At 39.0% G+C, this 12996-nt stretch overlaps 2 protein-coding genes across 4 annotated transcripts in view; one reads left to right on the top strand and one right to left on the bottom strand.

Moving 5' to 3' along the window:
- LOC149785662 (cytochrome P450 2D27-like) overlaps positions 1-5236 on the bottom strand; it is a 161827-nt gene extending 156591 nt beyond the window's left edge. Inside the window, exon 1 of one of the 3 annotated variants that reach the window (XM_089979486.1) lies at positions 5102-5236. The gene's annotated coding sequence lies outside the window, so the exon portion shown is untranslated. Of the gene's footprint in view, positions 1-708; positions 731-870; positions 987-5101 lie in introns of those variants that run through there. The other 2 variants (XM_089979488.1, XM_089979489.1) reach the window with 2 other exon arrangements.
- Positions 5237-5396: 160 nt separating this feature from the next.
- LOC149785661 (uncharacterized) overlaps positions 5397-12996 on the top strand; it is a 75300-nt gene continuing 67700 nt past the window's right edge. Inside the window, exon 1 of the mRNA XM_089979491.1 lies at positions 5397-5509. Coding sequence (XP_089835617.1) covers positions 5483-5509 — 27 coding nt within the window. The 5' untranslated portion in view covers positions 5397-5482. The remainder of the gene's footprint in view (positions 5510-12996) is intronic.

Raw genomic sequence — 12996 nt, 5'->3', positions numbered from 1 at the left:
AATACTGACATCCGACACATATGATATCATTTTAGAGTTTCATAATCTGAGATGAATGTCTTGAGTAAAAACGGAATGCATTTCCACAGTAGTAGTTTAAAAAATGTGAAAGGCATTCTAATAACGTATGCTATATTGTTGAGTGATAAAAATAAATTCCATGCACATTTACAGTGATGACCTTACACAATAGCATCAGGAATTAACCACGTATTATATAGTTATAATTTTCGCCATATTCAAATTGGGATACAAACACCTGCATAGAACAATGACCCGGTCACATAAAACACCTTAATTTTACCCCTCCCAGCCATCAACAACACAACACACCAGCAACATATGTCGCGGGTTCCTGTTTACATGCGAGAGCAATATGTACGATTAAAGTTAAGCTGTTCTGAATGTCAATAAAAATTTATTCGACAGTAGTGACCTATAGCGTGTTGTAAATCTATGATAATTCCTTTTTATCATTCCATGTTATTATGTGTGTATTATACACGACGTAACCTATGTTGCTGTGTTTAAACTTCCTTTCTCCTTTCCTCTCATTTCTTCTATATAAAAAAGCAGAAAAAGCCACATTTTCAACAAAAAAAACCCCTGTACATATATAGTATTACTTGCTATATTTTCAAAGCAAAGAACCCTTGTACTCCAACCTATTCAACAAGGAAAGAGCGTCAAAACCTTGTCTAGACTTACCGGGTCGGAATGACATTCATACAATCAAGAAAATTCACTCTGATCATGGCGACCGGGACTGTGCATGCAATATAGTTTCTATTCTACGTAAACCAATCCGTATGACCGAAAGCAGTCATTAGCTTTCTAAAAAAAACAAAAAAAACCCCACAAAAAACTTACCGTATCTAAGCTGAACTAACTGGATGGTGAATCGCAGCTTATTGATGTATGGTGTAATATAGCTGGGGTGTTAGAGGCGAAGTTGCATACATTAAGTTTCAGTACAATGTTTTAGATATGTCAGCATTTTGTAAAGTGACATAGGTTGAATGAAAAGACTGTTGGAATTCAACAGTATACATCGCCGAGGATGCGTTTTGAAATGCTAATGTAACATCGGAAGAACATTTAGCAAAAGGTGAAGTCTATTCAATACGACGTGTATGAATATTGACTGAGAGCAGCAGTGCATCGCGAAGATATTGAGTACTGGAGCAGACAGAATGCATAATTGAATCAGGAAGATATTGGGTGCAGACAGAGCGCATCAGTGAATCACGAGGATATTGGGTGCAGACAGAGCGCATCAGTGAATCACGAGGATATTGGGTGCAGACAAAGCGCATCAGTGAATCACGAGGATACTGTGTACTGGAGCAGTCTGATAGCAAAAGTGCATCACGAGGATATTGAAATGTAAAAATATCAAGACGGACTCGTTCTTTAAGTTTCACTTACTTTTATATTTTATATGCCTTAAATAATAGCGGAGATACGGTAATAATTATAACCCATGGGTGCAATATATACCTTAGCATTCAGCTGGCATATCTGCTTTGTACTAAGTTAAGAAAAGAACCCAAAACTCCCAGGCTTTTATTTGTAATCATACCAAGGTGTTACTCTAGACCTCGAGAACAATATTAAAATGAGGCATCGACACCGATGAACTTCGCAATGGGAGATAATCAAGTCGCGGGGGGGGGGGGTACGTGCCAAAGCCGATAAATTCTGAATGATCAGTGACATGAACTATGAACTATTTTCGCAAAACAGATCGGTACGTATTAAAAATAGTCCGTGCCAGCACTACAAACAACGATACGATTGTATCCAATGTCAGTGCGTGGCTCTCCAAAGTTCATTTGGCCAGCTGTGCGGATATTTTTTCCCCGAGCCAATTCCCTTCAACAAATAGCCCTACAGTTGATTTTCCAGCTGGAAAAATGGCCCTGCAGTAGAGGGGAAATGGCCTCGCAGTAGATATTCCTCACGGAAAGTCATTTATAATCACATATTTTCCCAGGAGTGGGGGTGGGGTGGGGTGGTGAAGACGCTAGATTTTATGTTATTTTTCCCACTTACTCAAATCTCTCCCCCGTGAAAATTATACTCTAGTTGTCAATTAACCACCGAAAATTATACAACATCGTCATTTATCAGGGGAACAAAAGATATGTTAAAGTCTATTTTCACGCGGGGAAAAAAACTGCTCTGTGGCCCTCTCAACCCCATCTCCGGCCCTCCCTCCTTCCACCTAAATTGATAGGCATTATCTGAATAATGCTAAATTTGATGTGCAAGGTTTTTTTTTAAAAAATTCTGAATATTTTGTGTTAATTTTTGGTTTATTTGAATACGTCAATAGATTTAATGCCGATGTATAGACAAAATAACGTTCTATAAAATAATCTGCAGCTGCACGTGCATCACGATAGATATCTGAAGATATATGCGTGCAACATAACATAGGTAAATGACAGCGACATAATTGCGAATGTGCAAATATCATACTGAAAATTCCGGGCACTCTTAGGGTTCTCTGAGTTTGGTATCAAGACTGTCTTGGGTTCAAATTTACGGAAGTTTCCGTATACAGGGTTTTGAGACGGTTTCATCGTTTAAACGATGGTCATGAATCAGTGGAAGATGATCCACGATTTGGAAGACTGTTGTCAGCAATTGGTGAGTGGGAAGTGGATGCTGAGAAGGGAGTATTTGAGGAAGATATTTGAGACACAGTGGAAGATATTTCTTTTATCACCGACATTATTATGTCAGCTTATCTATTTAAAAAAATATTTTCAAGAATCATTTGAAGCTGAAAACAGTACGTACAAAATGGGTCCCGCATTTTTTTGAAGGCTAATCAAAAATAAAATCGGGTTGAAATCGCCAACCGGTTTCTCGCGAAATATGTGGCAAGAAACATTTTGTTTATATTGCGAATGGTGATGAAGCATGAATTTTCAGTTTTGAACTCGAATTGAGAAAAAAATATTTCAATCCGAGAACAAAACCCAACAACAACACGAGCAATGACCACAAATCGCTCGATGTAGTCACGTTGTCAAGAGGTTTCCACGCATTATTCTTCAATCCAAATTACCTAATCGTCCAGGTACCTGTGCCTGACTCTGCTAGTGTCACTGGACATTTTTATGCTTCCAAAGATTTGCCAAAAGTTGTGGAACACTGCCACGGAACCACTCGTCCGCATGCAGGTACCAGACGTTTCCATGTACTCCATGGCAACACACACGTGCATAAATCCGGCGCCATGTCCGACTTTTTAAAGGAGCACATCATTGAGACTTTACCATATCCTGCATACAATACTGATTTAGCTCCTGTTGATTTTTGGCTGAATCCCGTTATCAAAGACCGCTCCGGTAGCCTAGTGTCACGGGTTCGAACCCCAGCCGAGTCATACCAAAGATTTATTAAAATGGTACTTACAGCTGCATCGCTAGATGCTCAGCATTAAAAGGTTAGTGTTAGGTCTAGCCGACCTGGTGTCAGGATAATATGACTGGGTGGGACATCATGCTACATGTCTGCGGCATGATGCCCCAATGCTAGACATCACTATAAACTGCCACACTGCAGACATCGTAGCGAAATGACTGAAAAGCTGTAAGAGCTACGTTAAAGAAAAAATCCAAATCACACAAATCCGTTATCAAAAATTCGCTGACGGGCAGACGACTTGAAAGCCGCCGTTACCTGCTAGCTATCTGCGATATCACAAGCACGTTCAGTGAGGCAGTTGTCAGCGAAATATACAGGTTTCCTTTTGGACTGGTCTCGTATATCTATATATAGACTCTCGTGCGAGGCTTCGAGATCTACTCCGACCGAGTGACTGTTCTGTTTTTTTTCTTCCCCACAATTAATTGTTACCTATGGGTATCCCTCATTTCTTGGTGGTTTTTACCTGCAATATTCCGCCGAAAAAATAGCGCATCTATATTGCAACGTCCTTCAACAGTATATTTGCATAAACGATACATGTAAACATATATGATAATCATCGTCATGCCATCTTGATTTCTAGATCACGTCGAGTTTTCAGCATTAGGAAATCCAGAGAATTATGAACCAGATTTTTCTAATGCTGACAAGACGGTGATCTTGCAAGCAAGATCGAATTACTATAATAATGGTACTTTTGTTATATGCTTAGCAATTTTCCGCTTATATAATAAACTTACAATACTTAACCGGAAAACATAAGAAATTCTTTATAACTTTAAAATTTTTATACAAACTTCATCCTAAAGCATGAACCGAATAACATTTTAATCAGCTGATATGCGCAGATTTATGCATCACAGAATATTTCAATACATGAATGACTGAAGGTTTCTCTTCAAGGTCAAGATACAAGCTGCGTGAGGGGTTCAGATGGGGGCGTGGTAAGAATATGACAGAATTTTTTTGAGTTATTGACAAGGGAATTTGACAAATTGTTGGAATTTGATTATACACAGTTGATACGGAGAAAGTTACCAAGAGAATTGTTACATAGAACGTGTCCTTTTCAATGTCAAGTGAGGAAAATGCGTGTGTATCGTTTTTGTGTGGTCAGTCCAGCACTATCAAGACTATGAAAATTGTTTACTCGTCTCATGTTATCTAAGCTTTTATTAAGAATGCAAAATGACCTGTAACCATGTTTGGTAAGCCTAGTTGTAAGCGTTGTACTGACATTTACTAGTCATGCATGGCGATCTCAGGAAGCCAACCAATACGTTTCGAATGAACGAGACTACTTTTGCTCTACACACAGACGCACCATACAAATTTACATTCTGGTTCAAATTCGTTCACTTTACGAAATTTCACACATATATTTGTAAATTTACGCACGTAGGTAATTTTGCATACATATCTAAATTGATACACCTGACAGGGTTTTATTTTCAGATTGCTTTCATCTTTTCAGTTTGAGCAATAAATACAAATCCAAAATCGTGTTTTTAAGCATACATTTTACGTTGATATGTGTGCAGTTAGTGTTAGCTTGTTTGCTGATCTGTCTACGTGCTCTCAGATGTCCGTACTTTAGTCTGTGTTTGAGTGTGTGCGTGTTCACGTGTATGCTTTCAGCTGTAGATGTGGAACCTACCTCTACCTTTTGTCGTCTTCCACCTGTTCTGTTCCGTCTTTGCAGAATTGTTATGCCCTATGCCCGGCTGCTTTAAAGTGAGTTTACTAAGTGTCCTGGAAAGTGAACATATATATATGACACCCACGGATACACCCGTGGTTAATAAAACGGTAAACTGATCTCTTTCCACTCAAGACACCTTCTATTGTAGATCTCAGCCGTTCGCACGCTAACTTTACACCATCAAAAATAGCAGGTAGTTAGATTTCCATTCGTATTACAAAGGACACCCGTAGGCTGTGTATACACCCCCATTTACGAAGCTGCTGTTAAGTGTACGAAGTACAAAAAAGACAATCATGCTGAAATTAAATCCGGTTTCAAGACTGATAACGGTACATGTGGAACAAGAATACAGAATTCCAGGTACTCACTGTTTTTGATTGAAATCCTTACATTCGCATTTATGGTAGAAATCTGAAAGCAGTCATTTTGTGAAAGTGTGTTCTAAATGATGATAGGCTTTGCGTGATGTATTTGTTCATTTTAAAATTATGGTATTTAACTCTCCAATGTGGGCTAATGCACTTCATATCAAGATATTATATAAAGAGAGAAGCAGACAGACAGACAAACAGACAGATGTTTTTGGTCATAGATTTGTCTCAGTGAACTCTAAAACCCATAATTTTAAAACTGTTGAAACTAAGTCCATACTATCTAATTGATTATTTTGCATTTGTTTACTTTCATTTTAAAATACTTTATGGTCACACGAATTGATAGATGCATGAAATATGGATCTTCTCCAGACTAAAAGCAGTAACACATTTTTTAAAATCTGAAATATTATCACTTGAAAATTCTTTTTTTTTCTTCGCATAGATAAACACACTTTTAACACATGAGTATAAAGTGAATTAATAAAACAAACTCTTAACTCATACAACGGTATCTTGATTTCATCAGTTCCCGCACATCTTGGCACCAAAATGATCGGCACAAGAAACAGTGCATTTGCATATGCATGTATCACTGTTTAGATCCACAATGATGTTTGTATGTATGTGTCTGCCTGCCTGCCTGCATGCATGCATGTTATGTATGTATGTATGTATGTATGTATGTATGTATGTATGTATGTATGTATGTATGTATGTATGTATGTATGTGTATGAGCAAGAAAGTATATTCCACTGCCAATGGATACTGGCAGGGTATACACCCTGGTGGAGTTCATCCTTCTGGAGGCGCGAGAAATAGACGCACAGAACACTATGTTATTCATGTCTCCATGATTTACTTCTTATTTATGCACGTCGAAAAGCAGGGTACGTTTTGTTTGCCTTGCAGGTTAGTTGTACCAGTAGCGTTTTCTTTGTTATTATCACGGTGTTTAGTTGAAGTCGGCACACATTTTTTATGTGTTTAAAATGGAAAACTTCTATTAACAGCTATAAATATATACTAATAAATGCTCAATGCCGACACTGACAACAGTGTTTATTGTTGCTTGCATTTGATGGCGAATATATGCAGAACCTGTTGCAATCTAAACTGATTGATCACGTTGAACCAATTTTGTCAGAAGACCTTGAATTTTATGTATGTATGTATGTATGTATGTATGTATCTATCTCTCTCTCTCTCTCTCTCTCTCTCTCTCTCTCTCTCTCTCTCTCTCTATATATATATATATATATATATATATATATATATATATGATTTCTTTCATAGGAATCCAGAATGACTGTGTAGATACATGAGAATTAATTACTGGGTCGTCATGCGAGTGTGTCTGCTACGCACAAGTGCATGTAACACCGACTGATTAACATCATTTTTGGGTGATGTGTGCTTAGTCGTGAGGGACTATGGACTCGTGTGTGCAGGCAAGGCGATGGGTGCCGTTTACCCGCGGACCTGGGTTAGAATCTCCGTAGAGCACGAATTAAAAATTCACTAACCCGTATGATAATAATATTTGTAGGTATACTTCCATGTGTACCTTACCAGTAGACAAACTAAACTTGTAAACTAAATCTGTGTTGGAATTGTTCCAGTAATCTGTTTTGTTCCCCTGCATGTTTTATAATGTAAAACAGTTGCCTACACACACACACACACACACACACACACACACACACACACACACACACACTCACACACGCACGCACGCACGCACGCACGCACACATACATACATACATACAGACATACATACATACATACGCCGCAATGGCTCAATGTTTGGCGCGTCAGACTCGCAACCGAAAGGATACGTGTTCGAATGTTTCTGTTAGATCAGCTCTGGTCGGCAAACGTTGGGCAAGGCACTTTACTCCACTTGCTTCAGCACTAAATAACCTACTATTGTTACTGTTTCAGCGCTAAATAACCTATTCGTGTTTTTCTGTGCCATATCATACCATAATGCAGCGTGTGTAAAGATGGAGGTTAAGCAGAGATCACGTTAATATCTGTCATAAGAAATGATAGAGGACGAGTGAAAGGAAACCGTCATGCACATCGACTGAATGAATACAAAATAACATTTTCAGCGTCAAACAAATTAAATATTTTTTGCAATAAGAGTGAAGAATTCGTTCAATATCGACGTAATTTCATTGGTTCTTATTTCATTTGAAACCATCAAAGATTTTGTTTTTATTAAGAAACGACCGATAACCCACAAATACAACCTCCGCACGAGCAATCTTATAATATCTGACCACTAAATTGGCATCATATTTGTCTCCAAATATCAAACACTTTTTCGTTAAAACGATGCATATCCCCTTAAGGTTTCATCCAACATTTTGTAATATTTCCAAAGACATTGAGAAGGGTATCCAAAACCCAAAAGTCAACAGCTGATATAATATAGCACATATCATTAAGATAATAAAAAGAGATAACAGCTAGGGTGGATTCCACTCTGGAAATAATTTCTTACAAATTTTATGCGACCCCAAATGGGAAGTTCATAAAAGTATTAAGTAAAAACTGAAAAACATACTGAAAATTACATAAAAATAAATAGGATATTTTCATGACAAAAATGTTCAGTGAGCATTTTTGGACAGCTTAGACAGGTAATTATCATTGCAACCACTTGTTAGGTGTCTGCGCATGCGTCAGTGTCAGCGTTGCCTCTGGCAATTCGGTTGACAGAAAACAGTTTTTCTCTCTTTTTTGTATGCAACATATATTTATCCTTTCACAAGATTGTTTTCATATTTTCTGTCTATTTTCCGTTTGCATTATTATATTCCATACGTTTACATGCCAGTTTTATCATGCTTCCCTCTGTAATGTGGTTAAAGACGTTTAATATTATGTTTTCCTTCTGATTCATATGTACATCATAGGCTTTATATTCGTTAAATAATTATGACTCTTTTAATGGCGGCTTTTAACGTACGGCTAAAAACTGTATGGACTCATAGAATCAACCTACGCCAACGGGGCTTGCACCTATGCCTATGCTGATACGGGAGTTATCTGACCTCAGCAATTTTGGCGACACTTGGCTTGGCATTACCTTTGACATTACGCGTTTTATTCGCACGTAGTAGCAAGCTAGCAGCTCCATCTTGGCATTAACTTTTGTCACCGCAACCCTGAAGGTTTTTCGAGAAAGGTGCCAAAAGGGTTTTCAGCCCAGTAACGGTTTGGTGCACCAACAGCTTCTGGGTTGAACTAGATTTGGCCATTTACTTAGCTTGCAGCAATTATGTGCAATAATTTCGACAATCTCAACTTCAAACATCCGTGTCGTAAAGACCAACACAGTGCACGTCCAAGACACAGTCACCAAGGGGAACGTCGATGCGCGGCTGGTGAAGTTTATGACTAACTAGAGCCCTCCGCTCTCCATTACCAACTCCATGAAGGACGACTATCTGGCAAACGTGATCGCCACCTCCCCGTTGCATAACTACCAGCTGTTTTGCTTTTGACGGTACCTCATTAACCTTCCTACTCCGATACTTGTCTGGAAATTTACTGTTAATGGAAGGCCCTCGAACAGCGACAATAATGGGGTCATCGACTGAAGACTTAAGAACAGTAGTCGATGCTGTTCTTGTGTCTTCAGTCGATGGTTGCAACACATGGACAAAACCGTGTACACAGCGGCTGTCATAAGTCGCATTCATTTCACTCATAATCATCTTCGACACTACTTTTTACACTGGGCCAGCCTCATCGAGCTTTTGGCTAAATTTCATCGCTTAAACGACAAACTCTTGGCATCAGCCGGTTTCATCTGTTTCCTTTTTAATTTTCTCGTAATAACAGTATTCATAACCACTAGCATGCGAGTGATTGCGTGATGGCGAGCAATTACTGAACGCCAGAGCTGAAGCGCCTGACAGGAAACGCGTGGCGAAGCCGACAACATCACCCACAAATAACGACGCAGGGACTCGCTGTACAAGAACGCAACGTATAATGCTGGTAACAAGCAGATGCTTGCCGGTGCTGCGCAGAACAAATATGAGATGCTGGCAAGAAAGCTGTCATAGGATTCCGCGGATCTCGAAGACGCTCACGAACACATCAAGGACAAGGTGCGCTAGTTCGACTACATTCGATCAACCGCTTAAGGTGCCGAAGTGATTAACAGACATTATCGTTAAATCGTGCCAAAGTTATTCAGGCTATCGTTATTTTGTAGCGTTCCTGTCACTTTAGTCCAGAAGTCGTCTGCGTGGTGGACGTTATGGCCATTGCGTTCATTTACTGGATCTGTACCCCATCACTACGCCGATAGACGCAACCTTTTGGCTGCGCATCATGTTAGATACGAGATACACAGATTATAACTAGTGCCGTAGCTTTTGCACGATAACATTCTAACGTGCGTGCGTGCGTTTGAACGGCAGTGAGATTCAGGTGATGGGGCATGTGTTTCCCGGGGAACAAAAGGGTGGTTTCAGAGTAACGACTGAAGAGCTTTACGTCTTGTCTCAATAATTAGCTATGCAAAATCAAACAGTCAAACGCTTTTATGGGGACTCATCAGCTTCGATCAACTTTATTTATTTATTTATTTATTTATTTATTTATTTATTTATTTACCTACTTAAGTGTGGAATATAGACTTATTCGTTAAATAATTAATACATTTTCACATGTGAGTAGTGAAGGGGGACGATATAGGGACAATGGGACTTACCATTAAAATACCGGCTGGGACAATATAGGGACAATGGAAATTTAGCATAAGAAATTTTAACATGGGTGGGACTATATAGGGACAATAGGAATGGAACATGTAAGATGACGTCAAGGTACTGACGATTAGCAACAATGTAGCAAGGGACTGACCTCAATCGGACCAAACAGCGGGGGGAAAAACCTAGTACAATTGGCGGGAACGTGACTGGCGGAACAGAGACAGAGATAACACAGACAATAGACAACAGATAAATAACTGTACAGCACACAAAAAAAATTTAGGCAAGAAAGCAACTCTTTTCGAGGCATATGAGCGGCTCTGAAAAGGGCCTTTGGGTTCTTCTATTTTTTCCAGGTCTTCCACCATTTCCTCACTTTTTCAATTATTCCTTTCTTCTTCTTCATTTCCGTCTCTGGCATCCAATCAGGATGGCCCATCAATCTAAATTTCTCCTGTATATTGATCCAGTTGTTTTTCACTCTATCAAACCCCTCTTTTTTCTTTCTGTTGTCTTGTTTCTTTCTCTCCTTTGTCCTGGTATCTTTAATTTTTTTCACCTCCTCTTTCATTACCTTTTTTATATCATTTCTTCTGATTTCTTTCGTTGTCCTAGTCCCCCAATTAACAAAGGACCACTCTGTCCAATAAATTGTGTCTTCTAGAAAGCATCTTACTTTGATTACATTATCAAGTGCTCCCTTCAAGCTTATTACTCTTACATACGGAGGTTGAATGAATCTTCTTATTTTTTCCACTTCTTCCTCAATCATACCTTGTACTAGGTATCTGGCTACTTTTAGACTGGTCACATAGTCTAGGCTACCTGGATACTTTAAGTCCTTCTCGAGACTTTCCACCAAATAGGCGGCATCCATCATCCAGTACCAACTGTGTTTCAAATTGCTGAAGAAATATATTGCCATCTTCTTCTTTTGTTATTCCGTAGAATGCCGCGAATGATGAATGCTTCTCTTTATATTCTTCAAGGAAAACATCCCTTACACTCACTTCTCATATTATCTACTATTCATACAGAAGAAAAGATAAAAACTATTATATACTATCCACAAACCCCAAATGCACTATCCAGAAACGGGAAGAAGAAAAACCAAATCCCAAAGTCACTATCCACACACGGGAAGGAGAAAAAGAAACAAAACCAACATATACTATACACAAACGAGAAGGAGAAAAACAAACCCTTACTATATTATCCATATAACCATATTATACTATCCACACAAGGGAAGGAGAAAAAACAAAACCAACATATACTATATACATACGAGAAGGAGAAAAACAAACCCTTACTATACTATCCACATAACCATATTATACTATCCACTCACGGGAAAGAGAAAAAACAAACCCCAATTATGCTATTAATAACCACAATATTATTATCCATACACGAGAAGGAGAAAAAAATAAACGCAATTATATCATCCACACAGAAAGGAGGAAAAAACCACACACTCTACTATCCACACAAACGTACGCGAACGCTTACAAAGCTCCAAAAGCTACTATCCACACAAGATTATGATCACTTGTGCAAACACACACTCTACTATCTACACAAATGTACATGAGCTCATACAAACACACACACACATTTATGGGACAACAGGCCTCTGTGCTGGTTGTGTCTGTGGTGTTGGAAGTGACTGTGTAGGTGTCCTCACCATAGGCTTAACTTCACAGCTCTATCTTAACATTAAGTGTAGCAAAATTGTTCTTTTATTTTCTTCTGCATCTTTCTTCTTTCTTCTGCTTTTTCTTTTCCTCCCCTTCTATCCTGGCTTCCTCGTGTAGCGCCTCCATAGCCAGCTCATCTAATAATCGCCTAGCATACTTCGGGTGCTTTTGGAGCTCTATTAGCTTTGCTGTTCTGCTACTCATTCTTTACAGTTGATGAATCAACAATGTGTAGCCAGACTGGCGAGCGTTCCCTTTATATTTGTCAAGCACGAACGTGAAGGAAAACATCCCCTGTCACCAAAACTTACATTGCCCGTATTGTTACCTCAACAACCATGGAACGCGCAGACCTAAAAGAAACACTCACTCACTTTTTAGTTACAAACACTAATTGCAATCACAAACTCACTAACGTTTTGACAAGCTACGGAAACGAAGTGTTTATAGACACAGTTCTAACAAAATCAAACAAAAGAATTGCCTATAGACACACTTCTTTTTAAAAAGAAATTACTAACATACCATTGGCCATTGATTTAGTATATCTTTTCTAGAGTATTGGGTAGCCCTGAAAAAGGCTGTTTTTTGTGGACGAGGAGTGATGGCAATCTTTTATTGTCTAAGATTGCGTCCCCGTCTGGCGGCAGGCTTTCCCATGGGATAGGGTCTGCTTCTTCGGAAAGAGAAGGAGAACTCTTTGGTGTCTAAACGGCAGTCGACAAAAATTCTGTCTGGTTACTGCTGCTGCTGCGGTTGGTGCTGCTGTTCTCTCTGCTGTTTCTGAAATCTGTACATCACCGTCCATTCTTCTTTTTCTTTCTTGATTTTCTCGCTGAATAGCTCTTCAGTCACTTTCAACATTCTGACATTCTTTATCTCTTCAGGCTTCGGTATCAGGCTTTACCTGACACGGTGTAAGTTCATGTAAGCTTCGTTCAGCTTGGCTTGTCATAAGCACATCTTCATAGGAGGGTGGGTCAACAATGGATGGTCAGACTGGATTCTACCCCGCTTTATATTGTTCAAGC

Source organism: Sinohyriopsis cumingii, chromosome 13, assembly GCF_028554795.1.
Source record: "Sinohyriopsis cumingii isolate HCF-2022 chromosome 13, ASM2855479v2, whole genome shotgun sequence".
Taxonomy (NCBI): domain Eukaryota; kingdom Metazoa; phylum Mollusca; class Bivalvia; order Unionida; family Unionidae; genus Sinohyriopsis; species Sinohyriopsis cumingii.
Note: the sequence above shows the minus strand (reverse complement) of the source record. Positions and strands in the feature narration are given on the sequence as shown.